This window comes from Pleurodeles waltl, chromosome 9, assembly GCF_031143425.1.
Source record: "Pleurodeles waltl isolate 20211129_DDA chromosome 9, aPleWal1.hap1.20221129, whole genome shotgun sequence".
NCBI lineage: Eukaryota > Metazoa > Chordata > Amphibia > Caudata > Salamandridae > Pleurodeles > Pleurodeles waltl.
This window is the reverse complement of record NC_090448.1, coordinates 1,013,798,444-1,013,825,836: the sequence shown is the minus strand read 5'-3', so window position 1 is coordinate 1,013,825,836 and position 27,393 is coordinate 1,013,798,444. Positions and strand designations below refer to the sequence as shown.

The window sequence follows — 27,393 nt, the reverse complement described above, 5'->3', positions numbered from 1 at the left end:
CAAAAATGGTCTAGATAGGATTATTTTGTGTTTGCAATGACATGGGCAAGCTGAAACACCATGGACTGAAAATCAGCCTGGAAAAATTACCAGTGGCTGAGACTAATTCAAAGTTTCCATCCTTCAATGTTTTCACACAATAAGTAACAGTACCATGAAGCTGAATAGTAGAAACATCTATTATCTTGTTAAATGGCAATAGCAAGTGAAGCATGAAAACAAGTTCTTGGCCTTTAATATCAATATTTGTACTAAATGATGAAGCTAGAGGGGAGGTTAGGAACCAGCTACAGGGAACTTACATGGCTGCACAATGAGGATTCATACATGGTGGCAAACTGTCAATCATCACTTCGCAGGACTAAAACTGAAGTGCTACTTCTAAAGCTCATGCTGCAGGTTTTTAAGTCTGCACAGGGTCCAAAGCAAGGAGATGGGTAGGCAACACAACTGAAATTTAGAGGACGTATAAAGGAGGGTAAAGGCAGAGGAGGAGATTGCTAACAAAGCAGAGGTATAGGTTTGGGACAGCTATGGAGAATCTTTGTGTGGCTGATTGTAACCAATGCTTGATTAAGAAGGCTTTTGAGAACTTTCATAATCAGTTTTTAATCTTGTGAGAGCGGGTACATCAATAAAAAAGATAAAACTCACAACAACAGAGTTATATCATATGACCCCTGACCTAATGGCGTTGAGTAGGGCAATAGTACAGCTCCCAGACAAAAGTAGAGAACCTAGACCTGAATTCCAAGTCCTGCAGCAGTGCTGGGCACGACACCTCAGGAAGCTGAACACGAGGACTCTGTATTCCCCAGATTTACCAATGGGGTTCTTAGACGAACTTCCACACAGGGGGCTCTGGAGGGGTTTGCAAACCTGGGGGGAAGCGGGGGCAACAGAAGTGGGAGCGCTCTATGGTAATGGAACGCTCCTTCTTTTTGAGGACTTTATGGAATAAAATGAATTATTTAGGGGCCATTTCTTACTGCATTGAGCAGTAGCAGGCGTCATTAAGAGACACTGGCAAATGGGAGTATTAGAACCAAGCCAATCCAGTAGCTCTCAGTACCTGGTGATATCATCAGGAAAGTATAAAGCAGTAAGCTGCGTGTACAAGAGATTACGCACAGAAATAATGAAACTGCTAGAGAGCCTGAAAACTAAATGGGAGGCAGACCTAGTAGGTAAGACAACTGGGGACAAGGAATGGGAGAATATCCAATATAGCGCAAGAAAAGCCACAAGAAATGCCAGGTTTAAGTTGATTAATTTTTATATATTGCACAGAGCATATCTTACGCCGGAAAAACTCAATAGGGTATATCACATACAAACAGCTCAATGCAATTGCTGCAACGAACTGCATGCCACATTCTTTCACATGCTTTGGGAATGTTCTTGGCTGGGAGTTTTCTGGGAGGGCATTGTGAACACCTTATCAACAGTACTAGATAAAGAGGTCCCATGCTCAGCAAGCCAGTGCTTGTTGAGCTGGTTCCCACACACGTCGAAAAACAAGATCACTAGCCGCTTCCAAGACCTGGCATTTGTGACTGGAAAAAGAGAAATAACCAAAAACTGGAAAAGCAAGCGGCCAGAGTATAGACCCATGGAATTCAGAATTTACCAAATGGGTGGGATACGAATCTAAGGTTAGACTCAGGGATGCCAAGAGAGGCTGCACTTCGTTAGAGGAAGCACGAGCATTGGAGGCCCTAACGGATGCCCTCAAAGACTAAGAATAATAAGCAGTGACTTCCCCCACAAGGACAGAACAAGAAAAGGCCCAAGTGGTAGAGAACATTGGGGTTGACTTAAATAAATAGGAACATCCTTCATTAACCACCTGCACCATAGCCCCGATAATAAAGCAGTCACACACACACACACTGTGACTTGTGACAATACCTGAGCCTTACCAACCAGACATGCATGCAAAGCGATAAAGAAGCGACCAAGACGTACCCACTAGGAGGGGGGAGGGAGAGTTTTGAAAGTTAAGGGAATGTCATATTAATAGGGGGAATAAGCCAAACGAAGAATCAAAAGGGTCAATGAGCTATAAAAATAATACAGATTGGAACAAGATACTAACCATAAAGTAAAGAGAATACTAACCAATACAGTAAATTCTTTTGATGTAAAGACATAGTGCTGTTATAATGTTGTATGCAAATATGAATAAGAAAATGCAATAAAATTCTGTTTAAAAAATAAATAAAAAAAACAGAGTTGTATCATTTCTGACTCTTCAAAGGTAACACATGAAAATGAAAAGGACACTAGGGTAATAAATAGCATTAAAAGGGGTCATCCAGGGCTTGCATCTAGCAGAAGGAACAATCCTATGATGAAAGCAAGTCACCTTGAATGATTGAGGCTTTGCATCTTTTTTTTGCTGATCAATCATCTCACTGTACAATCTGTACTTGCTCAAGCAATCCCTCCATCACAGGTTCTCAGTTGTGGTTATGACATCTAATGTAGAAGGACAACTTTTAAAACCCAGATTTAAGCTCCCTTTCATTGCCCCTATTGTGTTATAAACTTGACTAAGAAGAAAACATTATTCCTCTTTCGACAGAAGTTTAATGCTGGGAGTCACACAAGCAGTTTGATCAACAAATCAAAAGAGTTGGTTTGTATGCATGTGAGAATGTCACACTGAGTGTTTGCACATCAAACAGGATAGGAATACTGAAGCAAATACTTGACAGTGCGCTCTATAAAAAGCCACATTTAAAGGGGTTTACGTTTATTGTAATGAAAGCCTGGTGTCCATTTTGGCATATAAAGCCACATGAAACATTTAGACCCTAGTAGATGTTGATTATAAGAAAGTCCTTAAGATAAGGTTTAGCAACAGGGAACCTGAAGGCGTTTTTATCAATTTTTAAAGTAGATGAATCCCCCCCCCCAAAAAAAAACTGAACAGCCCCCCACTTCTATCTGGCAGTGGTCAGGGTTTGAGCCCTTCGAGGAGTACGAGGCAACCAGAGGAGTACTCGAGGATGAAGCATGCCACATAGGGTTGTGCGCATGAGAGTTCTACTAAAACAAAAAGGGATCATCCTTCAAAAATAAGTGGAAATTGACACCGCCAGATACATCAGACGGACGTCTCTCACTCAAATAAAAAAAAAAGTTACTTTTCTTGGGAAGACAAGATGCCTCTCCATTAAAAAGAGGGGGGGAGCGGGGGAGAAGAAAACAAAACATTGCTCAGCCCCCTTCTTCATACATTATAAGAAAACAGAGCCTAATTAGGAAATGCCTTAACACACTGTGTTCTTCGTCTCTTGTTTCTCATTTGTGTGCTAATTGTTTCCCACTGGGATATTATCCGCATCTCAAAGGTCTGCTGGACTCCAGGTCTTGTTCTGCCTAAAATTTTGGCCAGCTTTGTATCCAATAGATTGTCCTTGTCATCTTCTCTTTGCATCAAGTTACTCTGGGGCCTTTTATGCCTTTGAGTCTTAAAAGGCATGTTCTTGGAAATACCAGTTTACCCACATGCTTACTGACAGCATAGGCAGCACCGAGACAGAACTCCCACTGGAACCACACAAACGATTGGGATACCATATGAGAGCAAAATACTGAGCTCCAGAAGTGAAAGACTCCACATCCCTTAGTGTGTGCAACTGGCACCTTCAGCAGTGACCATACTAGCCCAGCAGGCCCTGCTGCCTCAAGACACAAACACTGCCCTCTGCAAGATCACCCAATGCCTGCACTTGGCTCCTATTTTAACATGAGCCACATACACTGAGCCATGTCCCCTTCCCAGCTACACAGGCTGACTGCAGCTGAAGCAGGCTGCTACTGTTAGAGTCCCATTTGTACCTTAGACCTCTGTTACTTTACACAGACCAGCTATATCAAAGCATTTGAAGGTTCACCAGGGATGTGGAATTCCTATTGCCCGACGCCCGGGATATATTGTTTGAGGTCAAGGGCAACAAGTTTTCATGTTTATTTTGTCCCTGGGACAAGTAGGCCCAACCTCCTACAGCACAGACCCTCTGGCTGCCAGTTTACAGAGAAGGGAACTGTCTGCAGTTGAGGTAATACGAGCGTCCATATGTTAATGCTATTCAAGCTAGTATTTATGGTTCATTAATGAAAAGTCTTCATTATTAGGGTGAGCGCTGTAAATACACATTTTAAGGTCACAATGCACTACTGACAATGGCTCCAGTTTAATAAACAAAAAAGTTTACACACGTTTTGAAAAGTTTAACAATAGGAGGCTAAGTATAATGCTCCCAGAATGCTCTCTGATGAGATGCAAATGTTTGCAGAAGCTTCCTAGCAAGAGTAATGATTCTTTGCTTTCAAAATAAAATGTTCAGAAAAAAATGCAAGAAGGAAAAAAAACGTTTTGCTACTATGAAATTTTAGGTGCTATTTCTTTGAAGGGTCATTTAATAAAAATGTATTAATGCATGCTAGTATTTCTAAAAAATATTCCTAATGGAAAATCAGTGTAGCCGTTTTCAACAAGATTATGGGAAGTATAAAAATAAACAAGCACTGGCAAAGCCAAGCGATCCGACATTTTTTTGTGAGTCTTTTGGTTTCGTTAATGCGTGTCTTGTTTTGACATCGTTTTTGCAACACTTTATTGTTGCGGGAGCTGCCAAGCCCTCACCATTTTAACAAACACTGGCAAAAAGGAAAAACAAGTTGTTGGTCTCAAAAAGCACACACTGCCAGCAGTGGCATAACAAAGGCCATGCAGCCCCCCTCAGCACAGCACCTGCCCTGAGTGAGTCTGGAGGGGGCCTCCATGTTCTTTCCAGGGGATCCCCCCCAGTAATGTTACACCACTGATTGCCACAGTAGTTCCTCACACTGAACAAAACTACTTTGTGTGCCAATATGATCCTTGTGGAAGAGCAGAATGTAATCACTCACAGAAAAGCCAGACGATAGAAAGAGAAATAGAAGTTTAATAAAAAACAAAATGTCTTTGTTGACGCCAGACCTAATTAGGGACCCAATTCTTAAAGAAAGACACAAAAGTGCACCCATGGTATATGTCTTGGAATTAGTGGCTTTTATGAATTCACAAGCACTTACAGAAGTAGATCAGGAAATCGTACTTCTAGGAAATATTTGTGAACTGTATTTTAGGACGAGCAAATATGCATGTGTAGATTTGATCATGTGAAAATATATTGAGTGTTTACAAGTTCACTTTCCCTCCTACCACTTTGTTCCCAACTCTGGAAGTACTTCTACCTCTACCATTGTCAGGACTAAATTTCCAACCTTTCTCATTATGCGAAAAGATCACAGAAGAGCTTGTGAAAGTCCTTAAAGCATGCAAGTTAGTAGGTTTGCAGACTCAAAGGCATTCTAGCCCTGAAACTATTGCTTACTGCTTCCTCCAGCCCCAGTATGTAGATCTGCGGAAAGGTGGCAAAATAAAGAAATTGCTATAGCAAGTATTCAAGCCCTACTATAGTAGTAGCCCTATCATAATCAGAGAGGCTATTATCAGAGGTCTTACATAATTACATTGCCATAATTTGTTGCCGCACTACATGGCACCAAAAGAACAGGTAGATTTTATTACAGGACAAGTAGATTTGAGAAGCAACCTGTCCCATGGACAAGTAGATATTTTAATAAAATCCACCCCTGCTTCACCCATGCGTTGGTCCCTGCATGGATGTGGGACAAGCCCTTAATTTTAAACAGAAGGCATGTTAAGTTAGACTATGTGATAGTCTTGTTCATATTGGGGACCACCAGCAATCAAGTACTAACTCCAGCCTAGCCACCCTGTGGGACTAACTAAGAATAGTGGACCACCTCCCCTCTGGGAAATATAGCATCGGATCTTACAGCATACACCTGACTGTGGCAACTAAAAAAAATATACAAACTGTAAACTTGGGAGTTTATATGATCACATGTCTATGCGGTCTTAGGTATAATAGTATGACCATGCTCAAAAGTAAGATACACAACCACCTCAGTAATCTGAGATGCAACAAGAGTACTACAAAAATGATCAATCACTTTATTGAGAAGGCGCACACTGCAGAGGATCTAAGACAGATGATGATTAACAGCTAGACCCATATTTTAAGAACACTAAGAATGTCCTTTATGAGAGGGACCAACACTATATTTACTGATTAAATACTCACAAAAAGGAATTAAACGTTGACATATTGTGGGGAACACTATAGCTCTAGGTTAACAGAATACTACTGCCCAGCAACATCAGAATATAAGGCATGTTTATAGTACCATATAAAAACACTGTCCTGTTTCAAAATGACTGGAATTATGTCGAAAAGGTTTCCATATGTTTTTGAATTTATTTTCCTTTGTTCACTTCTGTTTGTTATGCAGCTTAAAGATAAAGATTTTTATACTTCCTGTGTTGCCATAACAAGAATAAGGTTAACAGTTTCCCCTCTCTTCTAATTCCCCTTGTGGTATTGCTATAGACGATTCCTGTAGATAGCTTAAGATTTCAAATAATTATCCCCTAAAAAAGCATTTTCCGGGGTTTTCATTGTTGCTCTGTGGCTGAAAAAAATAAGTGTACAAACGACATCAAGAAGTATTGCAGTAGTCCCATATAATTGAGCACACTTGAGTACTGTGTATCATGATCACGACATTATGTAGCACTTCAGCTGAGTGATGCAGTAAATGTGTCACCACTGTTCAAACTGGGAGAGACACTGCCACGGTAACAAGATAGGAGGCAGCAAGGATCTCCTCGAGGTGAAAATACCAGGTGGAACCCCACTGGTACCGGGGCACAATGGGCGTACTGGATCATTTGGGTACAAAACTGTGAGCTAAGTTTGGACAACTCATCCTCCTTTTATTCTAGTGTGTGTCTACAGGGGCCACGAGCCTCCCCAACGTCTTGAGGCCCAGTAAACCAGAATTCTGAGTAACAAGGGCTATCTGGGAGCGTGTTGTGCCTATCACATGAGAGATTAACAATACTGATAATTGTATGGGTGATGTTTTCTTTTTTGGCACAGTTCTAGTTTTCTGTGTGGCATGCTTTTCTTTTCTTTCCCTCTTCAAAATCTGTGGAATATGTGGCATATATGGGTTTTACTGTGATATGTTTATGAATGAGTATATCCCATGGACTTTGCAGTTACACAATAGCACAGGGTATGTGTGGCACCTCCCAACCTGTTTCTCTTAAATCTACAGATGCCTCAATGTACAACAAACATGGGTGAGACCCCAATATAGGTCTGTATTTGTATGTATGTCTGTATCAATGGCCAGCACACGTGGATGACTGATCACCAAAAGATTGGTAGTTTATTATACTGATAAGAAAAAGGACAAATAAGCCTGAAAGTACAAACGATCCCACTCTGAAAATCTTGACGAAAACCACAAGACTGAGGCAGCGAGGTGGCTGAAACATGTTGACCCACTGATACTGTGGGCACAATCTCTCATTGTGCATCCTATCCTATTTAGGTCACAGCTAGACACCACATGCGCTGTCTCTTCAAGACAGGTTGTTAACAATCAGTGGGCTGCAGCCTCCCCTCCCCGCCCACAACCACAGGCTTAAAATGTGTTTGCTTCTACGTCGCTCTCAGTAGACAGTGCATGCAATAATGGTAAAACACATCCACACTGACAACGCCAAAAGCTCAGGCATTGGCGAGATCGATTGTCTTAGCCAATGCTTCTTTTAATCTTACCAAGGAGCAATTTGTCACATAAACTTTAGAATACTCCTTAGGTAATTTTAACTTTAGGATCCTTCCCATTAGATCAAAAGAGTACCCTTGTGTTTACAAGGTAGAGCCTGTGTGGATGAAAATTCCTACATGAGGACTCAATGACCAAGCATGTCCCTAACTGAGGGGGAGTCCTATTAAAAACACGAAATGGCTGTTTAGATTAGGAGGGATTACATTTAGGTTGAGTAGCCACACATACCCTTTCATGATGGTGGAATGATTCAGTTGGGAAGTAGGGATGATCCTGGTGAATTCTTAACTCTCCCCTCCTTTTGATTTGAGGGTCTCTGCTGAAGGACACTGCAGCTCACAAGCCTGGGTCTACTCTAAAGTATCACTTCGTCTCCAGGCATATTCATGACAGCAGCAAGTGAAGTCACTCAGTTTGGGATGCTTGTAGAATAAGAGTCTGGTGCTGCAATCAGTGTCTTCCAGAATCCTTGCTTTATCTCCCAGAATCCTTGTTCAAACTTGTGGAAACCTGTTCAGCTCCTGGAACCCTGTTCCAACTCCAGGACCCAAACTTCTGCTGGATCCGGTCCTAGTCTACTCCTGTCCTGGTTTTGTGAGTGCCAGGTTCCTCAAGAAATCTCCACTTTGCATATCCCCTCTGCCTGGAGGCTGTTTATGCTGCACAACTTTTTTCTCCAATTAGTTTTCCTTCAAAGAAGCACCTGTTGCTGCTACATGATTTCCTAAGTGTTAAGAACACAGTGAATATGGGAAAGACACCTTTATTTTCTGGAAGCTTTGACGACAAAAAAAGGTTTGACCACCTCATGCAGCTATCAGGGGTGTGGAATTCCTATAGCCTGATGCCAAAGACATATTGTTTGGGGTCAAGGACAACAAGTTTTCATGGTCATCTTGTCCTTGGGACAAGTAGGCCCAATGCCCCAGTAGCACAATCTTTGGCTACCAGTTTACAGGGTAAAGAACGGTCTGCAGTTGAGGTAATATTTGTGTCCACATGTCAATGCTGTTCGAACTTGTATTTATGGCTCATTAATGCAAAGCCTTTATTATTAGGATAAGTGCTCTAAATAAATGTTGCAAGCTCACACTGCACTACTGGCAGTGGTTCCAGTAAAAAAAAAAAATAAAAAAAAAGTACAGACACGTTTGAAAAGGTTAATAGTATGAGGCTATGTATATGCTCTCGGAATGCTCTCTGATTGGATGCAAATGCTTGCATAAGCTTATGAGCAAGATTGATGACTTTGCTTTCAAAATAAAATGTTCCGAAAAAAAATGAAAGTAGGAGAAAACATTTTGCTAAATTACTGTGACATTTTAGGCACTATTTCTTTGAAGCATCATTTCTTAAAATGTGTTGATGCATGCTAGTATTTCCAAAAAGTATTCCTAATGGAAAATCAGTGTAACCCGTTTCAACAAGATAATGGGAAACATGAAAACAGACAAGCATTGGCAGAGTCAACCGTTCCACCACTGGTGGACAGTGTTTGGTTTTGTCAGTGTGTCTTGTTTTAACATAGCTATTGCAAAACGTTATTGTTGTGGAAGCTATCAGGCCTCTCACAACTGCAACAAAAAAAAAAAACTTTTGGTCTCAAAAAGCACTAATTCCAACAGTAGTTCCTGGAACTGAACAAAACTACTTTGCGTGCCAATATGACTCTTGTGGAACAGCCCAATGCTATCACTCACAGTATGGCCAGCCAATAGATGGATAGAGAAATACAATTTTAATAAAAACAAAAAGGTCTTGGTTAAAGAAAGTCACAAAAGTGTACCCATGGTATATTCCTTTGCACTGGTGCAGAATTATGGCTTTCATGAATTCACAGAACTTTATAGAAGTAGACCAGGAAATTGTACTTCTAGAAAATATCTGAATTGTGGTTTAGCACAAGAAAATAAGCATGTGGAGATTTGCTCATGTGAAAATCTATTGAGCATTTACACGATCACTTTCCATCCAACCACTTTTCTCCCCCATCCCTTGAAGATTTTCCACTTCTGCCCTTGTCAGAAGTAAATTAAAAACCTTTCTCGGTACAGAAAAAGATTAGAGAAGAGCTGGTGAAAATCTTTAAAACATGGAGGTTAGTAGGTTTGCACAGACTCAAAGGCATTCCAACCCTGGAACTGCTTACTGCTTCCTCCAGCTCCAGTACGTAGAGCTGCGGAAAGGTGGCAAAATAAGGAAATTACTAGTATTCAAACCATTCTTAGCCCAAGCATAATCTGAGGCTATTAACAGCGCTCTTATACAATGAAATTGCTGCCATATTTTGTCACCGCACTGCATGGTACCAAAGGTACAAGTAGATTGTTTTACTGGACAAGCAGATTTATGAAGCAACCTGTCCCATGGACAAGCAGATATTTTATTAAATTCCACACCACTGAGCTATTGTCAAATACTGTGGAATGTCTAGGGATATGTAAAATTAAGCAACACTGTGCATAAAACTATCACCTAAAGGTGACATTACAGTTTCTTTCCCATATATCAATAAAGCAACTTAATTAGTACGTTCATTCTGATTATGCAAATTCAGCAGTGGAGGCAAACAAAATGCTACGTAAAAAGCGAGAAGAGTAGGATACAAAGGTGCAATTCAACAAAAGGTTGTAACTTGAGCCTGGGCTCCTTGATGCCCAGAAGATATATTCAAATTTCTTCATGGGCTAGTGACAACAGGAAATTCCTGTGCATCTGCAGCTGGCTGCAAGTGTAGGATCCACTGATTCCTTCTATAGCAGTGTGTAGCCCCACATAATGCTGTGTTTGCCAACCACAGCAGTAGCATCTTGCTCTTGGGCCACCCTGCGTAAGCCCAGTAGAGTGGGATACTCTACATATGCTAAAGGGAACTCTTCCTGTCATGCAGCAGCTAGCAAATTTTGCAGCTGTGGCAGCAACCAAGAAATCAACACATGGTCTGCCTCCAAGTGCTCCTCCTCCTCCTCTCTGTTTAGAGCAGGGTAGAAAGGCACCTCGACTGATCTTCTCAGAGTTTTCTCTACAGTACTGTTTCCTGGCCTTTCACCCTAAGTGTTACCACAAACTCCTAATGGTGATCTTTAGCCACTGGTCTATTTGGCACAGCATATATTGTCCGGGTAATAGAGGCTTCAAGCACCTGGGTGCAATCAGTGTACTGTGTTTCTCTCGTACCCGATATCATCCATGGACATCTTGCCATGGACTTCTACTTCAATCCTGGCAGGCAGGTATCCAGTTACCCACACTGGCTACCAGGCCATTGCCACTGACCCAGGGAGAATCTCTTCAGGTTTGATTTATTTCCTCTAAACCATATTCAGATAGCCACTAGTATCCTTCAGGGCTGGAACCTTTCTTCCAATGATACCCATCAGACTGACCAGGCTCTCTGGTACACATTCTAATTGAAAGCAGACTGCCTACCGGAGATACAGCTGGCAAAGGGTCCTTAATTGGACAATCATTTTTTTAATGCCCCTCCCTGTGGCACCTAAAAAAACAACTACCATCTTGTACAGGGAGGGAGTCTCTTTCCCTCCAGTTTTTTTCTGGTTCTGACCTGAACTTATTTCTTCTTAAGCTTCTTCCTCACTCAAAATTACTGGGAACCATTCTTACCCTTTCTTTCCATTCTGGAACCATTCTTTTGGGAGATCTCCTCCTCTTTTGGTTTGAAACCTTACTGGTACAACCCTTGTTCAACCTGTTAGCTAACCACTTATAAGCCAAAGTAGCAGGTTTTCCTAGATTTTTCTTAGTAAGACAAGCCACACATTTTACTGGGAAAATTCACTCTTCCCTGTGTTGCTCTGCTATCATTAAGTGATTTAGGGACTGGCAATCCCTCACTTCCATCTTTCTAACCAACTCTTTCCAATCACACATTATGTCATGGATCCAATTCTCAAACAGAACACCACACATCTTACTGTAGTCAAGTGAACTTTTGCAAGTACTCAACTGGCTTCAACCCTGTTTTAACAGACTGGCTACAACCCTTTTTTAAAAGAACATCCAAATGCATTAATAGGCCAGATTGTGATTCTCTGGCACACTTAAATTTATGGCAGTCACGTCAAAAGGGAGAGGATTCAGTAGTCACTGCCTTGGACTTCTAATTCAGACTGCGCACCTTATAACCAACTCAAACTGTGGAAACAACCTAAAATCTCAGGGCCTGGCATACCAGAGTAGCAGTTCTTTTGGTATCTTAGTAGTAGGTTCCTTGGATTTGGAGGGATAAGCCATCATCCACTGAGCTGATACCTTTTTCTGCTATCCCAAGCTCCTCTGATTCCAGGACCTGCCACTTCTCTAAGTCCCAATCTCAGTTTCCTTCCTCTCCTTCCCACTCTTCCTCTCTTCCCAGTTCTACCTGTCCTCCACACTCTGATGGGCTAATCAGAGTTTCTTTCTCTCAACTATCCTCCCTCTCTTCCTTAGCTTCCTGTCACAATAGTTCAAATTTCAGGGTCTCAGCAAACTCTAGCTTACCAAATGTTGCGATCCTTGGGACAGAGGACCTAGGTGCCCTAGAGATAGATGAGAATGTCTAGGGGAAACCCTAAAGGCTTTAGGTGAAACACTACAGTGGACACTGTAGTCAAAGCCTGCACTCGGGGACCCTGACAGCATGTACCCACCAAACTAACCAATGGATTATCTTCCAGTAAAACCTCCACAGAAGTTCCTATAACTTTCTTTTCTTTAAAAGCCTGTTTTCACCACAGATACATTATAAGGTCTATTAGGATACCCAAGTCCTTGGACACTGGACTCTCTTTCACAACACATCCCTTCAACTTATCCAGGAGAAGGCTTCTAAAATGTGATTATTCCAATTTGCCATCTGCCTTTCGTGTGTGTGAGTAGCATGTGGAAAAAGCTAGACTGTTATTAAAATCAAAAAGAACTGAAATCCAGAGATCCTCATTACCTGCAACAAACTGTGGGAACTTTGTCAGGAATCTCAAGAATTCAGGATTACTGGGCTCAGATGGTGATCATCGGGGTCCTGCTCAGGACACAGAACGCACCTGCAAAGCGCAGACTTAATTGTAATGCGTGCTGAGGTAAGGGTCACAGAGTCACATCTTGATACAATGATTTCTGTCTAGCACTGAGCAATGCAGAGAAAACTTTGTCCATCCCAACAGAGGGCAAATTGATGCTGGAATTATTTACACTATAGTAATATTGCAAAGACTGAGGAATTAAAAGAAGGGCAAAGTGGACATTTTAAAAAATATGCATAGTTGAGAAACGTGATTTAAAAAAAAAAAATTATCAGCAGGTCAATATAAAATGATTGACCGTAGTCTACCAGCTGCAGAAATGTGTGAAAAGGATGGAATATAATTTAGTTGTCATGTGATGATGAAGGACAACCCACATATTCTATTGAGCCCCATGAAAGTGAATCAGCAATTACCTTTCTATTTATAAAGAAACCAGGCATATTTTTTAAACTGGAAGGGATTAATAATCATCAATCAGGAATGGCAGGCAATGGGCCAGTCGTTTAGCAGTATACTTACAAATATTAAGAGGACAATCACCATTTGCTATATCTTAATAAAGACTGTGAACACCAAAGGTAAATGGTTTAAAGCAACAGTACTGGCAACCCCAGCCTATGGTTTTGCGGAAGGGTAGTCAGGAAGGACCAAATAAGGTAATGTAACTAGTTAATTCTGGAGGGTCTCCGCATGCTCCACAGGCATTAGCCGAGTGGTGGCATATTCGTCAGAGAGAAAATAAGGACAAACATTCCAAGAACCCTTAATTTGTACCCCCCCCAAGAAACTGATGCCTAAACACACTGCTGCAAATACGAGAGAGCAGAAAAGAGTCAATAGCAGAGATTAAGTGAGTGAAATGCCTATACGAGCGGAGAGCCTTCGAAGCACAATGAGGCATCATATCATGAGACATATCTGCAGGACTGCAACAGCTTCAAGTAATTAGAGAAAAAGGAAGGATTGGCAGTATGTGGAAACAGGGAAAGCATAATTGATAGAAATGGGGTCTGTAGTTGGCAGTGGTTTGCACCCTGTCCAAGTAGGGACCCTCACTCTAGTCAGGGTAAGGGAGCCACACAGCTAAGATAACCCCTGCTCACCTGCTTGGTAGCTTGGCAGCTTGGCACGAGTATTCAGGCTTATCTCAGAGGCAATGTGTAATGCATTTGTGTATACACACACATACACACAGTAACACAGTAACACAGTGAAACACTACAAACGTTCTCCACACCAGTTTAGAAAAATAGCCAATATTTATCTGAGTAAAACAAGACCAAAGCGACAAAAATCCAACATACACAAGTAAAGATACACATTTTAAAGAGGAAATCCTAGTATAGCACTTAGAAATACTACAGCTTCAACTGGGGCTATCATGGTGGGAGCTGCCAGGCCCCTCGCTTCCAACAGTCCGAAGCTACTTGCGAGGGAGTGAGGGCCGATCACGGAATCACATAGACTACAAGGTACAGTACCTTGGAAAATGATGAGGCAACGAAGACCTTGCATGGAGTCAGTGTGGTGAGGCGTTGCTGGAGCCGGCACGGCATTGGTTGCTTGATGCAAGGCAGGGGAGGTGAAGAGTTGGTTCCTTAAAGATGTAGGGGAGGTGATGCAGCGTCAGCGGGCAAGTGTTGGCTCCTTACGACAAGGTAAGGGGTCCATGAATCCGGCAGGTCAAGTCGCAAGGAGTCGACTTTCCAGTGTTGTGCTCACACCACAGACCCGCAGACATCGTGACACAGCTCTCTGGACTCACTCCATGGCAGTGCTTCAGAGGCGCTGCAGTGGTGTTGGTCGCTGCCATTGTGCTCAGGGGGGACCACAGCTCCGGTGCAGGAAGTGGCGTGAAGTCGATTAGTGGCACTGGTTCCAAAGTCGCCCTAGAGTCGATGTGCTTGGTTTCTTCTTCGTTGAACCAGAACACACTCCCAAGGGCCCAGGAACTGATCTGGCACCACTTGGCAAGTCAGGACTTTCAGCAAGAGAGGCCAGGTGCTGGCAGATGAAGTCTTTGATCTCCCTCAGACTTCTTAACAGGAGGAAAGCTCAGCCCAATTCCTTGGAGAACCTTTGGAACCAGGATGTAGAAAGCAAAGTCCAGCCCTTTCACGTTCAGGACAGAAGCAGCAGGCCAGCAAAGCAACAGGCAGGATGGCAGTCCCTCCTACAGCATCCAGCTCTTCCTCTTCACAGAATGTCCTCAGTCAAGAAGGATTCTAACTTTGTAGTGTCAGAGGTCCAGTACTTATACCCATTTCTGTCTTTGAAGTAGGCAAGTTTCAAACAGTAGTCTTTATAGTGCACAAGACCCTGCCTTTCCCTTTCCTGGTCCCTACACACACTCAAGGGGGTTGAAGGCTGCTTTGTGTGAGTACAGGCACAGCCCTTTTTAGGTGAAAGTGTTGGCTCCTGCCACCACTCTAGTTCAGGAAGACCCATCCGAAAATGCGGGGCACACCCCAGCTCCCTTTGTGAGGCTGTCTAGATAGAATTCACAAACAGCACAACTGTCATCCTAACCCAGACATGTATTCCACAGCCAGGCAGAGACACAGAATGGTTAAGCAAGAAATGCCCACTTTCTAAAAGTGGCATTTTCAAACCTACAATTCAAAAACCAACTTGACCAAAAGATGTAATTTTAAATTGTGAGTTCAGAGACCCCAAACCCCGAACTCTACCTGCTCCCAAAGGGACATTACACTTGGAAGATATTTCAAGACAAACCCCATGTTAACCTCTGGAGAAGACCGGGAACTGAGCAGTATTTCACTATCAGGACAGGTAAAACACACAAAGTACATGTCCTACCTTTTAAATACACTGAACCCTGGCAATGGGGCTGCCTTGGGCCTACCTTAGGGGTGACTTACATGTAGTAAAAGGGAGGGTTTTGGTCTGGAAAGTGGGTGCACATGCCAGGTCAAAATGGTAGTTTAGAACTTCCCACACAGACACTGCAGTGGCAGGCCTGAGACATGTTTACACAGCTACTTATGTGGGTGGCACAATCAGTGCTGCAGGCCCATTGGCAGCATTCTATTTACAGGCCGTGGGCCCACACGGTGCACCATACTAGGGACCTACTAGTAAATCAAATATGCCAATCATGGATAAACCAATCATCAATACAATTTAGACAGAGATCACTTGTACTTTAGCACTGGTCAGCAGTGGTAAAGTGCCCAGAGTCCTAAAGCCAGCAAAAATAAAATGCAGCACACAGTCAAAAACAGGAGATCAGAGGCAAAAATGTTGGGGATAACCCAGCAGAAAGGGCCATTTCCAATAATACAGAAAGAAGATTGTGTTCATTCTTAAAGTATTGTCAAGGGATCGTGTTACTATGACCTCACCCTACTTAAATGGGCCATGGAACGAGTATTACTTACAAAACTGGAGGACTGAGCCAATAGAAGCTCTATTTTAACAGAGGTTCAATGTGGTTTTCGACTGAGCATCGGTACAGTCAAGCAGTGGCCTAATCTCTACTCAGGGCTCGAAAAATTATAAAAGTTTTACTAGACCTGCAGGTCAAGTAACTTAAATAATCTACTCGACCTAACTGTAATGTACTTGACCTATAAACGGGTCTCAAATTGTGGGATCCTAGGCAAATAGTTTACAGTCACCTTTTTCTTCTCTCACATATGATTGCACCTTCAAATGTGATCTCAGCATTTCTGCAGTACAAAAAAACCTCTTTGTTTGATTAAGTAGACTAAAGTTTGCTGCATGCATCACAAGAATCTAGCCCACATCCTATGACGTCTAGCCCACATAACCTAGGACTTCTTTTAGTTTACAAACAACATTGCCATTAGTGCAGGAGTGTTTCTTAGTTTGTTTAAACACTCAATTTTAATAAATATATTACTAAACCATGATGTGGTAACATACTGTAATCTACACACAGTAACTTTCCAAGAAATGTCTAAAAACCTCTCGACTAACTTGCAGCGTTGCTGATAAAACTATATAGTGTATTAATCTTTGAAAATTGGGTTTCAGAAAGCTAATCCTTTGCACATCAACTTCATCCTATTAAAATATTATTTTCATCACACAGAAATATAAAAAAAGGACTTTCACAACTAATGAAATATATTTTGAAATGTTTGCACAGTTGACTAGTCATTTAAATGTTGTGTATTAGGAAAAAACTGACACCCTATATCCTTTTATTTTACATTCTAAGTAGCAGGTCACACAATTCACCTTACAAAGTCCTGCAACTCTGCAGTCAGAAAGAAATTTAATTGTAAGGAAAACTGACTTTTGACCTCTGTCTCTGAACACAGAGCAAATGTGACAAAAGAACAATATTTTAAGGCATCTTTTATTGCCCCTCCACTTTTCAACTGAAAAGAACATCTGTTCAGTGTCAACTTGCCAGAAGGGTTGAGTAAGTATTAGAAGTAGCTCGACCTGGTCAAATAAGACTCGCCAATGTGAGTGGTCGAGTGGATTTTTCGAACCCAGCTCCTTAATAATAGGGTAGTATGTCAAAGCCGGGAGAGGTTCAATACATATGGCATTTATGGACCTCTCTTGTGCCTTTGACAATGTAACTCGTTCCAAGCTATAGGCTATTTTAGAATTCATGGGAGTGGTAGATGCCATCATTATCCTATTGAAGAAACTACATATGGATACTGTAGTCAGAATTAGATATGGTCCAAATAGAGAAAGTAAGCCCCACCAAGTATCAGCATTGCGTACGCTAAGGCTGTATCCTAGCCTCATTCCTGTTTTTTATTGTACACTAATGGTTTGGAATCCTTTCTTGTTCAACTTGGTGCTCCAGGTTCGAAATGTCTAATGCTAACCTTGCTATATGCCGATGATACAGTACTTTCAGCTAGAACTGCAAACACTCTCCAGATTTTGTTAGACGCTTTTATGACTTGTATGAGTAATCTTGATTTAAACATAAATGTTAGCAAATCCTTTATTATGATGAGTGGACCGAAAAATACGAAATCCATGTCATATTGTAATCGGAGCATTTAATTATTTCGCAATTAAGTTTGACAATTTGTTGCCGTAGGGGCATCTGAAATATGAAAGAACACGGCAATTTGTAAGGGTGACCAAAGTGATTTTTCATTTTGTCAACAAGCTCAGAAACAGACCCAGACGGTGACACTGCAGTTATATAGCAGTGAAAGCATTCCAGTAGTTCTATATGGGGCAGGTACACAGGGTCCTCTAATTCTGGTACTCTTCAAAGAGCAGAAAATGTTTTTTAGGTAGACTCCTCTTGGTACCCAAGAGCACAGCCACCCACATTTGTTACACTGAAATTGGGGTAACATATTGGACACCATAAAATTAGCCCCTCTATTTCTATGGATTAAAATTTGTCTTTCATCAGAGACAACATTTGTAAGACTAGTATTAAAAGATTGCCTGAAGCTGAATAATGCACTATAAATCCCTTGGCTTGCTTATACCAAACAGTCTGTGTCAGAGCTTGGCATCCCAGAATAATTCTCCAATCCTGAGTTGATTGATAAAAATAACAATTTTAGGATTACATGTTTATTCTTAAAACAGTGTTCAAAGGAGAGGACACCACAATCTCAATACATGCCAAGTATAGCCTCCTAGACCTCCTTTCGCCTTAGCACTCTGCATTTCCTGGTAACCTTCCCTCATTAGGGAGGCTGGTTTGTAAGCCTGCCAAAATGTCCCCGTGACAACTCGAATCGGCATAGTACTACTTATCTTATATTATTTTGCAATTTATATAGTACTTTACGGAACGGTTTTTAGTCCCAATCCTGTAGGCATCCATTATTAGATGTTATAAGCAAGGTATAATATAGTTACAACATACTGAGACAAGAAATAAGATGTACAGTATTACATTTTATACATACAGTTTTAGCAGTGAGGAAAATGTATGAATTAGTACTATGATGAATATCTGCATGTTTTAATTTATTTATTTGGAGATCATTGGACTTGGTATGTTGATATGAGCTGATTTTAAATAGTTTTGTCTGTCCTGATAGTACTGAATGAGCTGTTTCTGTATGTATAAGCTGATTGTATTCAGATTTGAATTTGTATGTTTTCAATGGAACATTTATGGTATTTTTCCAAATAATGTTGACTGACTACTCAAATGGGCAAAACTTAATCCGGGAAGGGTACTGTGTAAATATTGCATAGAATGTCTGAAATCCAGCCATGCCAGTTATTTGTGAGTTTTCCTAAAAGAATGTAGTTTTCAAAATCCATGATATAACAGTAGCGAAGATCACCAAATTGTTGCTGAATCACAGTTTATGAAGCATCTGATGACATCTCAAACTAAGGCCTACAGCAATAGTATAACAGCTGCTAGACTTGGCATCCTTGGCGTGGTCTCCCCTAACTTTGTGCCTCTGTTTCCCAGGTTGCTGATGTGTGCTGGACTCTGTTTTTGCTGTTTGTGTGACTCTGGGCACTTTACCACTGCTATCTATTGCTAAAGTGCAAGTGCTACTATATAAAATGTGTATGTAATTGGCTTTCCATGATTGGCATGTTTGATTTACTGGTAAGTCCCTAGTACAGTGCACTAGAGGTGCCCAAGGCCTGTGAATCAAACACTACTAGTGGGCCTGCAGCACTGGTTGTGCCACCCACATTAGTAGCCCTGTAAACATGCCTCAGAACTACCACTGCAGTGTCTGTCTGTGCAGTTTTAACTGCCAACTTGACTTGGCAAGTGTACCCACTTGCCAGGCCTAAACCTTCCCTTTTCGTACATGTAAGACACCACTAAAGTAGGCCCTAGGTAGCCCCATGGGCAGGGTGCAGTATATGTTTAAGGTAGGACATATACTAATGTGTTTTATATGTCCTTACAGTGAAATACTGCCAAATTCGGTTTTCACTGTTGCAAGGCCTATTCCTCTCATAGGTTAACATGGGGGCTGCCTTTAAATATGATTAAGGCGCAGATTCCCTTTGGGAGTCTCTGAACTCACAATTTAAAAATACATACTTTAGTAAAGTTGGTTTTACAATTGTGTGTATGAAAATGCCACTTTTAGAAAGTGGGCATTTTCTGGTTTAAACCATTCTGCGACTCTGCCCGTTTGTGGATTCCCTGTCTGGGTCAGTTTGACAGTTGGGCTGTTTGCACCTCTCTCTAGACAAGTGACACAAAGGGAGTTGGGGTGTAGCCTGCATATCCTGATGAGCCATCTGTGCTAGGAGGGAGGGGAGGGGTGGTCACTTACACCTGAAAGGGCTGTGCCTGCCCTCACACAATACAGTCTCCAACACCCTGGTGTGTGTCTGGGGCCTGTCCTGGGCAAGGCAGGATTTCACAAACAAGAGAGACTTCCCTTTGAAGTAAGCCTACTTCAAAGGCCAAATGGGTATTAGAAGAGATCCCAAAACCACAGACTTTAGATCACTTCTGGAAATCAAGAGGAAACTCTGCCTGGAGAAGAGCTGAAGAGAAGTGCTGCCCTGTCTGTGACTCTGCTTTGAGGTGCTATCCTGAAGTTGCCCTGCTTCTGCCTGTGCAAGGGGACCAAGACTGGACTTTGTTGTGCATTCCTGCTGGTGAAGAAATCTCCAAGGGCTTGTCCTGAGCTTTTCTCCTGTTGTTGAAGTCTTAGGGCCATCAAAGACTTCTCCTGCCAGCACATGGACTCTTTGCTGAGACTCCTGCCCTGACAAGTGGTGCCCTATCCAGTTCCTGGGGCCTTGGAAGGTGAGGCTGGCAGACCAAGACTGAAAATCCACACACAGACTGCCGTGCGGGGAAAATAGACGCATCTTCTGAGACGCGGCTGAAAAACCACGCTCCACCAGCATTGCAGCTGGAAGATCGACGCACGCAGCTGGAGAAACAACGTGCAACACCCGCTGACGGAGGCTGATAACATCGCGACCCACACTGCATGGTTTTGCTGATACCGTGCGGCATGATTTTCGGCGTAAACCTTGCTGGGTGCAGAAAAACGACACAAAGCCAGCCCGGACCCGTGTACTTCCCTGGATTGATGCATCGCTCTCCTGCGGAGAGAAAAAACAAGACACGCCAACCCGACCGGAGAAGGAGAAACAACGCGCGGTCTCGCTTGCGGGTGAGAAATCGACGCATCGCTAACCTTTTTCAACGCCTGGGCGTGTTATTTTGACTTTACCCAGGTACTTTTCAACTCTAAGTGTTTTTACTGGTTACTAAAGGATTTAGGACTCTTTTGCTTTTAAAATTAATAACTTGACTTGTGTATGATGGATTTTGTCGTTTTGGTCTTGCTTTCTTTAGATAAATATTTACCTATTTTTCTAAACCTGTGTTGTGTCATTTTGTAGCGGTTTCACTGAGTTACTGTGTGCGTTGGTACAAATACTTTACACCAAGACTCTGAAGTTTAGCCTGCCTGCTTGTGCCAAGCTACCAAGGGGGCGAGCGGGGGTTAACTGAGTGTGATTCTCCTTTACCCTGACTAGAGTAAGGGTCCTTGTTTGGACAGGGGGAAACCTGACTGCCAACCAAAGACCCCATTTCTAACAACAGCTATATCCTTTATAATTCTAAGTATATATTGGTGCAAGAGAGGTCTCCTTTACCCTAACTGGCTGGCAAGTAGAACATGCAGAACATGATATTCAACAGATCTCTGTTTTACCAAAACATGGCAATTAGCTTTATGCTTCCTTGCACAGAAACATCTCTCTGCAAAGGCCTGAATGTCAACTTTGCTCCACAGGCTCTCTGTAGTGTGGGGTGACCAAACATGTATAGGATTTCTAGAAGTTCAGGATACCCACAGGTGATAAACTAGGTGGAATGACTTCAGCAAATTTAGAAAGCAATTGAGAAAGAAATGCCAGTTTAGGGTACTTATCTGTTGGTTGCAAGTATTACTCTTAGACTGAGTAGAAAGATACCACATATTTTTAACATCTACTTATCCTAATGTTTCTATCACTTGGTACCAGGCATCCCTCGTCCCGGTTGGCTGGCAGAACCAAAGTGATTACCTCTGGCAGATTTCCAGCATTTTTGTCTCCAGAACATGGTATATCCACATCTGTGGTCCCCTGATTTCCTAGGTATGGATGTACCAGGCACGCATTGGTTTTCACAGGTTTGAACAGGGATCAGCAAAGATTGGTTTGATGGGGAACTTCTATAGGGGATGTCTGCAGTAATCAGCTGCAGTGGTTGGCTAACACCCAGAGACAGCTACCAACCCCATACCTTTCTCGAAAGTAGCGATCCAGGACAAAGCAGGACAAAGCAGGGTGATGTGGCATGCATGAAACCTAGCATGTTTACATTTCCCAGAATATTCACAACTGTCTCAGTATGGGTAAAAACATCTAATTCTTTTCACTATTCTGTGACAGAAACTCCAGAACATTTGGCATATGGCCCATCATCCAATACGCCACATAATACAAATTGTATAATTGAACAGGCCAAACCCCTGACACATGGACTGTACAATGAATTCATATGGTCAGCATTTTTACCCTTTTCTGTCAATTAGGATAAACTCAGACAAGCATGTGAGGCACTGGGTTTATTAGTAGGTATGTGGGATCACTGGGTGGTGGGACTTTTAGTGCAACCACCACCAGCACCACTTTTAGTTTAATTAAGTATGTTTGACAAATTAAAATAGCTGTACTTGAAATATACATTTTACTCCTACTTTAAGAAATCAAAGTAGAGAATTGACCTTGTGAGTCAAGGAACTATATTAAGTATTCAATCCATTGGCCTGTCTTCAAGCTGTTGATTTTTCAGCCCTTGGGAAGAAAATATGAGCTGCACAAGCTGAAAAAGAGGCAGCCGATAAAGCAGAGAAACAAACAGATGAAGGAGGAAAGTAATGTGAGTTAAAATGACAGTGCCCAATCTATAAAGCTACTGAAATAAAAGTGTTAACTTTCTTCTTGTATGATGGAGATTAGCACCCTAGTTCTCTCCACCCACCCCCCAAAAATATCATTGCTGAAGCATCCTCTAGCGAACTGTGCCTCAAACGTTTGTAGAAGGGGCCCTCCACTGAGGCGATGTCACCCATTCCAATGTGTTCATTCACTTGCTTCAAACAAGTAGCTGCCCTGTTTTCACCAAGGTGAGCTGTAATAAGCGTCGAGAATTAGCAGTGCTACAAGCTTTATTTTGCCTTGTTGTAAAAATAAGGGATTGGTACTTCAGTCAGTCTGCCTTATTAGCCCTTCCTGGTACTGCTAGAAATGTATTACCTCACAATGGTTCTAAGTAGCACCACTACACCTAACAGAAACAAGCACTGACAAAGTCAATAGGTCTGGCCTTTTGAACATATTGGCTTCACCAAAACTGTTTGTCGATGTTGCGTAGCATCAGTAAAAGGACTTTTTGAAGATTCTGAGCAGCATTAGAAAAAAGAAAAGTGCTACGACACAACAGCTTCATTTCCTAGGCAGGCATATGGTAGCATACTCGTGCACAATATATGCATGATGTGGATCGATTAAAGAATAAATAAACTAGCATGAAAGCGCTTTGAAGGCAGAACAACCAGCAGCAATTTGCTGCCTGGCCCTTCAATAAAAAAAAAAATTAAAAAAGAGAATTTAAATACATTTAAAAACAAAAAGGCCACAGGGTGACAAATCTACAAAGGAGTGGGGAAGAAAGCAACATGGTGTGTGCAGGGAAATAAAATAAGAGGTAAAGATTGCCCGTGAAGGAATTTGCAACACAAGGGATGGGGGAAGCACTACAGGGAACAAGCATTTGCAACACAATGGGTCTCGACTTTGCTCGAGTTAGAGCTATTAGCGTTGTAAATCCCTAACTAGACTTTTCTTGTCACATAAATTGAAAATGAAAAGTAAAACAGTTGACATACGCGAGCTGATTCAAAGCACTGCAGTGGCCATGAGCATGAAGGAGAAACACAAAAGGAAAAAGAAGTTTGCTCACAGTCAAACGTGCAATTAACCAGGTAAAAGAGTTGTGTCCAAGGCGGTAACAAAACCACCCCAAGGAGGGACAAACAAAGCATTTCCCAATGATGGCAAAGGATTTTTGAAAGGCAAGACCATAAACGAGTGATAGTGATGGGTGTGGTTAAAAGCCCACAGATAGATTACAACAGGTCAAAGCGCTTTCATGCTTACCCTAATGAATAATGTTAGACACGTCCAGCGCTATCCTCATCATATCACTTTTTCCCAAAGATTTGATGAAACCAATAGGTCTCACCTATGCAACATCCACTGGCTTTGCCAATCTTTCTTGCCATGCTGTACAGCTGTGCAGCTGCTGTGCAGCATGGTTCAAAATAAAAATTAAAAATTTAAAAGTGCTATAATGGAGCAAGCGTTGACCGCGCCATTGCACTTTTTCAATTTTATTTTATTTTCAGCCATGTTGCATAGCAGCTACGCTGCTGTACATGGCTAAGCAGCACCATAGACAAAGCCAATAGATCTTGCATAAGTCCGACCTATAGGCTTTGCTATTGCTTGTGATTTTTAGGCAAGGGTTGATTAAGTGATTTTCCCAGGATCACAAGAGGTTAACTGTGCTGGATTCGAACATTATTCACCAGTTTCAAAGTCGGCCATTAGACCATGGCATGATATAAATATACGTACATCTTACATATGTTTGTAAATGTATACTTTAACACATCTTTACAATTAAGTCACAGAGGGGATTTGAATAAAATCTCAATAATCAATGAATCAATGAGAAAGAAGAAGCAAAAGCCTATCTAGAAATAAAACCCAGATTGGATACAGTTACGTGTTTCATTTACCAATTGATCCTTCCTTACCTGTTGTTATATATCCCTGCTTCCCACATGGTAGTAGATCCTTTCGGATGATATTGAGTTTTTTGTGCAGCACACATCCTTCTTATAGGTCATGTAATAGGGCTATAGGTTAACCGTGTCACAGTAAGAATCACTCCCCAAAAGCGCATCCGTCAATGGATAACAAAAGAATGTTGTTGCACTTGAGGAACCAGCAAATAATCAATCTGTCTACTACATAGTTATACTTTTCTTTACTAATTAAGGGTAACCCTGCACTTGGCAGGGCTTTCAAAAATGTAATTAAACTCTTAAAATGTTGATCTCCACGGAAATCTTTAGTAAAAGACAAAATATTTATTTGGTTTGAAGAGAAACCAGAGTATACATGTCATTGCCGCTGCCTGTGGCGCCAGGAAACACTTTTCCATAGACTGCCAGGGTCATTTAGTTTACTATGTTCATCTTAGAAAACCCTTTAAAATACAACCAATGTATAATAATTGTTGTAATCGGGTACATTAATAAAACACTTGTTGCCACAAAAAAATAAACAACAGGAGGACTCAGAAGGACATGGAATTACGGATACGTAAATATAGTCGTAGGTCACGTGACAGGAAAGGCTGCACCACAATAGTTTCTCTGCTCAAGTCGTAATGTCGACTCCTTTAACTCTGCACATTGTGAATGGTGCCTCACACAGGCTTTTGAGAGGACTGGTGGCACCCAAGAAGAGGATTTTTATCTGCCTACATCAAAGCATGTTCCTTGGTTCATTGCTATTCTTTCTGAGACAATGAATGAGCCAGTGTGTTTTGTACTTGAAGCCTGTAAGGCTATATCAGCTGCTCTAATAATACAAGTATTGGCAAAGAGGAACAAGTTAGAGCTATTAGCATTTTAAATTCCTAACTGGACTTTTCTTGCTACATAAATTGAAAATGAAAAGTAAAGCAGTTGACATAAGCAAGCCAATTCAAAGCGCCACAGTCATGAGCATCAGTGCAGAGAGACACAAAAGTACCAAGACCAAAAAAAAACGCTCGCAGTCAAACGTATTGGCAAAAGTGCAATTTTCCATATAACAGGATTGATGGCCAAGGCAGTAACAAAACTGCCCCAAGGACGGACAAATGTGAAGCATTTATCAATGATAACAAAGGATTTTTGAAAGGCAAGCCCATGAACGCGCAATAGTGATGGGCGTGCGGTGGGCGTGGATAAAAGTCCACAGAGAGACTGCAGCAGGCCAGGACGCTTGCAAACTCGACCTAAAAAGCAACACAGTGTCAGAGGATACAGCGGAGAGAAACACACAAGGGAGAGAGAGCAACACGAGGGGGAAAGCAACAAGTGGGTGGATATTTAGCAGGGGAGAGAACCACAAAAACGAAAGAACAGGAAAACTCATAGTGCTTCATCAAACAGAAAACAAAGTTCCCTAAAAGTGAGGAATGGAAGGATATGTGTCAGCCAATCAAAAGGATAGTAAAGAGGGACTAACAAGAAGAGGAAGACAAGCCATCAAGCAAATTAGAGGGACAGTAGCAATTGAAAGGGGCAACAGAGCCAACCAATGGTGAGCAATAGGTTGGGATGTAATGTTCTTGTTAAGCCCTCAGGTATTTCGATGCCTAGTGGTGTCTGGTAGGTGAGAAATAAAACATGTCCAATGGAGCTTGGGAGCTTGGCACTCGGTAAGGCACATCTGTCTTAGGTTCCTAAATATCCCAAGTTACTGGCATGACAAAATGGGATTGAATCCATTCACACTTACTCCCAAATAATCCACTGCATAAATGGTACTAATCCTGAAACCCCGCTATCAACACATCTGAATATCACAAACAAAGTGATCATGAGCATTCAGTGTGACTTTGCTGGCAAGCAGAACTGATGTGGGACCAGTTCATTGTTTCAGGACAATTAGGGGATACAGATCTCAGGTGGCAATGCAAAGAGAAAAAAATAAACAATTCCCCTACTGCTTGCACATGTTGACACTGCTCAAGAAATAGCTAATTAGACCCAGAGAGGGCGCGTAATGACCTTGATGGAAACTTTTATTAGACGGCGAATGACCCCAGGGGAATCTTGCACGTGCACATCTTATAGCGGTGTAGAAAGGTCGAGCAAGAAAGCTTTCCTTCCCTGGTCTGCAGTGTTCTACCTTAGAAAAATGCTTACCTGTTCATATGAGCTGGACCATAACCGCCAATCGCATAGATCATTCCATCCAACACAGCAGCAGCAAAGCAGCTTCTTGTTTTAATCATTGGTGCAACAGGTTGCCATTCTTTGACCTTTGGAATATATTTTTCAACAGACTGCAAGTAGGACTGACCATCATATCCTCCTAAGGCATATAGCTCTCCAGCTAAAACCACTACTCCCAGAGTACTTCTACTCTCAGTCATCCTCTTAAGGGACGTCCATGTATTTGTATCAGGATCCCAACTCTCCACAGTGTTCTCGTGGTTTTTGTAGGTGATGCCTTGTCGACTGTGAGTGGCAATGCCACCGACAACATACACTTTCTGGTCCAGGGCACAAATTCCTAATTCAAATCGTGGAATGCTGAGTGGTGCCAGTCCCATCCACTTGTCATTCTGAGGAAAGTACATTTCCACACTGCAAAACAAAACAAAATAAAAAACACAAGAAACCCGATTAAAATCAGTAACTGGATCCCACAATGAACATTTACATTCATCCCTTGGCATTCCACTCTTTAAAATGTAAACACTCAAGGCACAGTCCACAGGGCACACACAGACTGCCAGATAGTTTGTATGGCACTTGAGCTGGCATCTGCACTACAGCAAAGAAAAGGGTTTTTATTAATTCTG

The 27,393-nt window shown here is 41.8% G+C and overlaps 1 protein-coding gene and 1 non-coding gene across 4 annotated transcripts in view; both read right to left on the bottom strand.

The window, feature by feature from the left end:
* Positions 1-27,393, bottom strand: part of KLHL28 (kelch like family member 28) — a 93,852-nt gene that overhangs the window by 47,363 nt on the left and 19,096 nt on the right. For all 3 annotated transcript variants that reach the window (XM_069208624.1, XM_069208623.1, XM_069208625.1), the window contains one exon: positions 26,732-27,175. In XM_069208624.1, the coding sequence (XP_069064725.1) occupies positions 26,732-27,175 (444 nt within the window). The remainder of the gene's footprint in view (positions 1-26,731; positions 27,176-27,393) is intronic.
* Positions 24,811-24,926, bottom strand: LOC138260559 (U5 spliceosomal RNA). Its single transcript, XR_011198871.1, has one exon. It is a non-coding gene; the product is annotated as a U5 spliceosomal RNA (small nuclear RNA).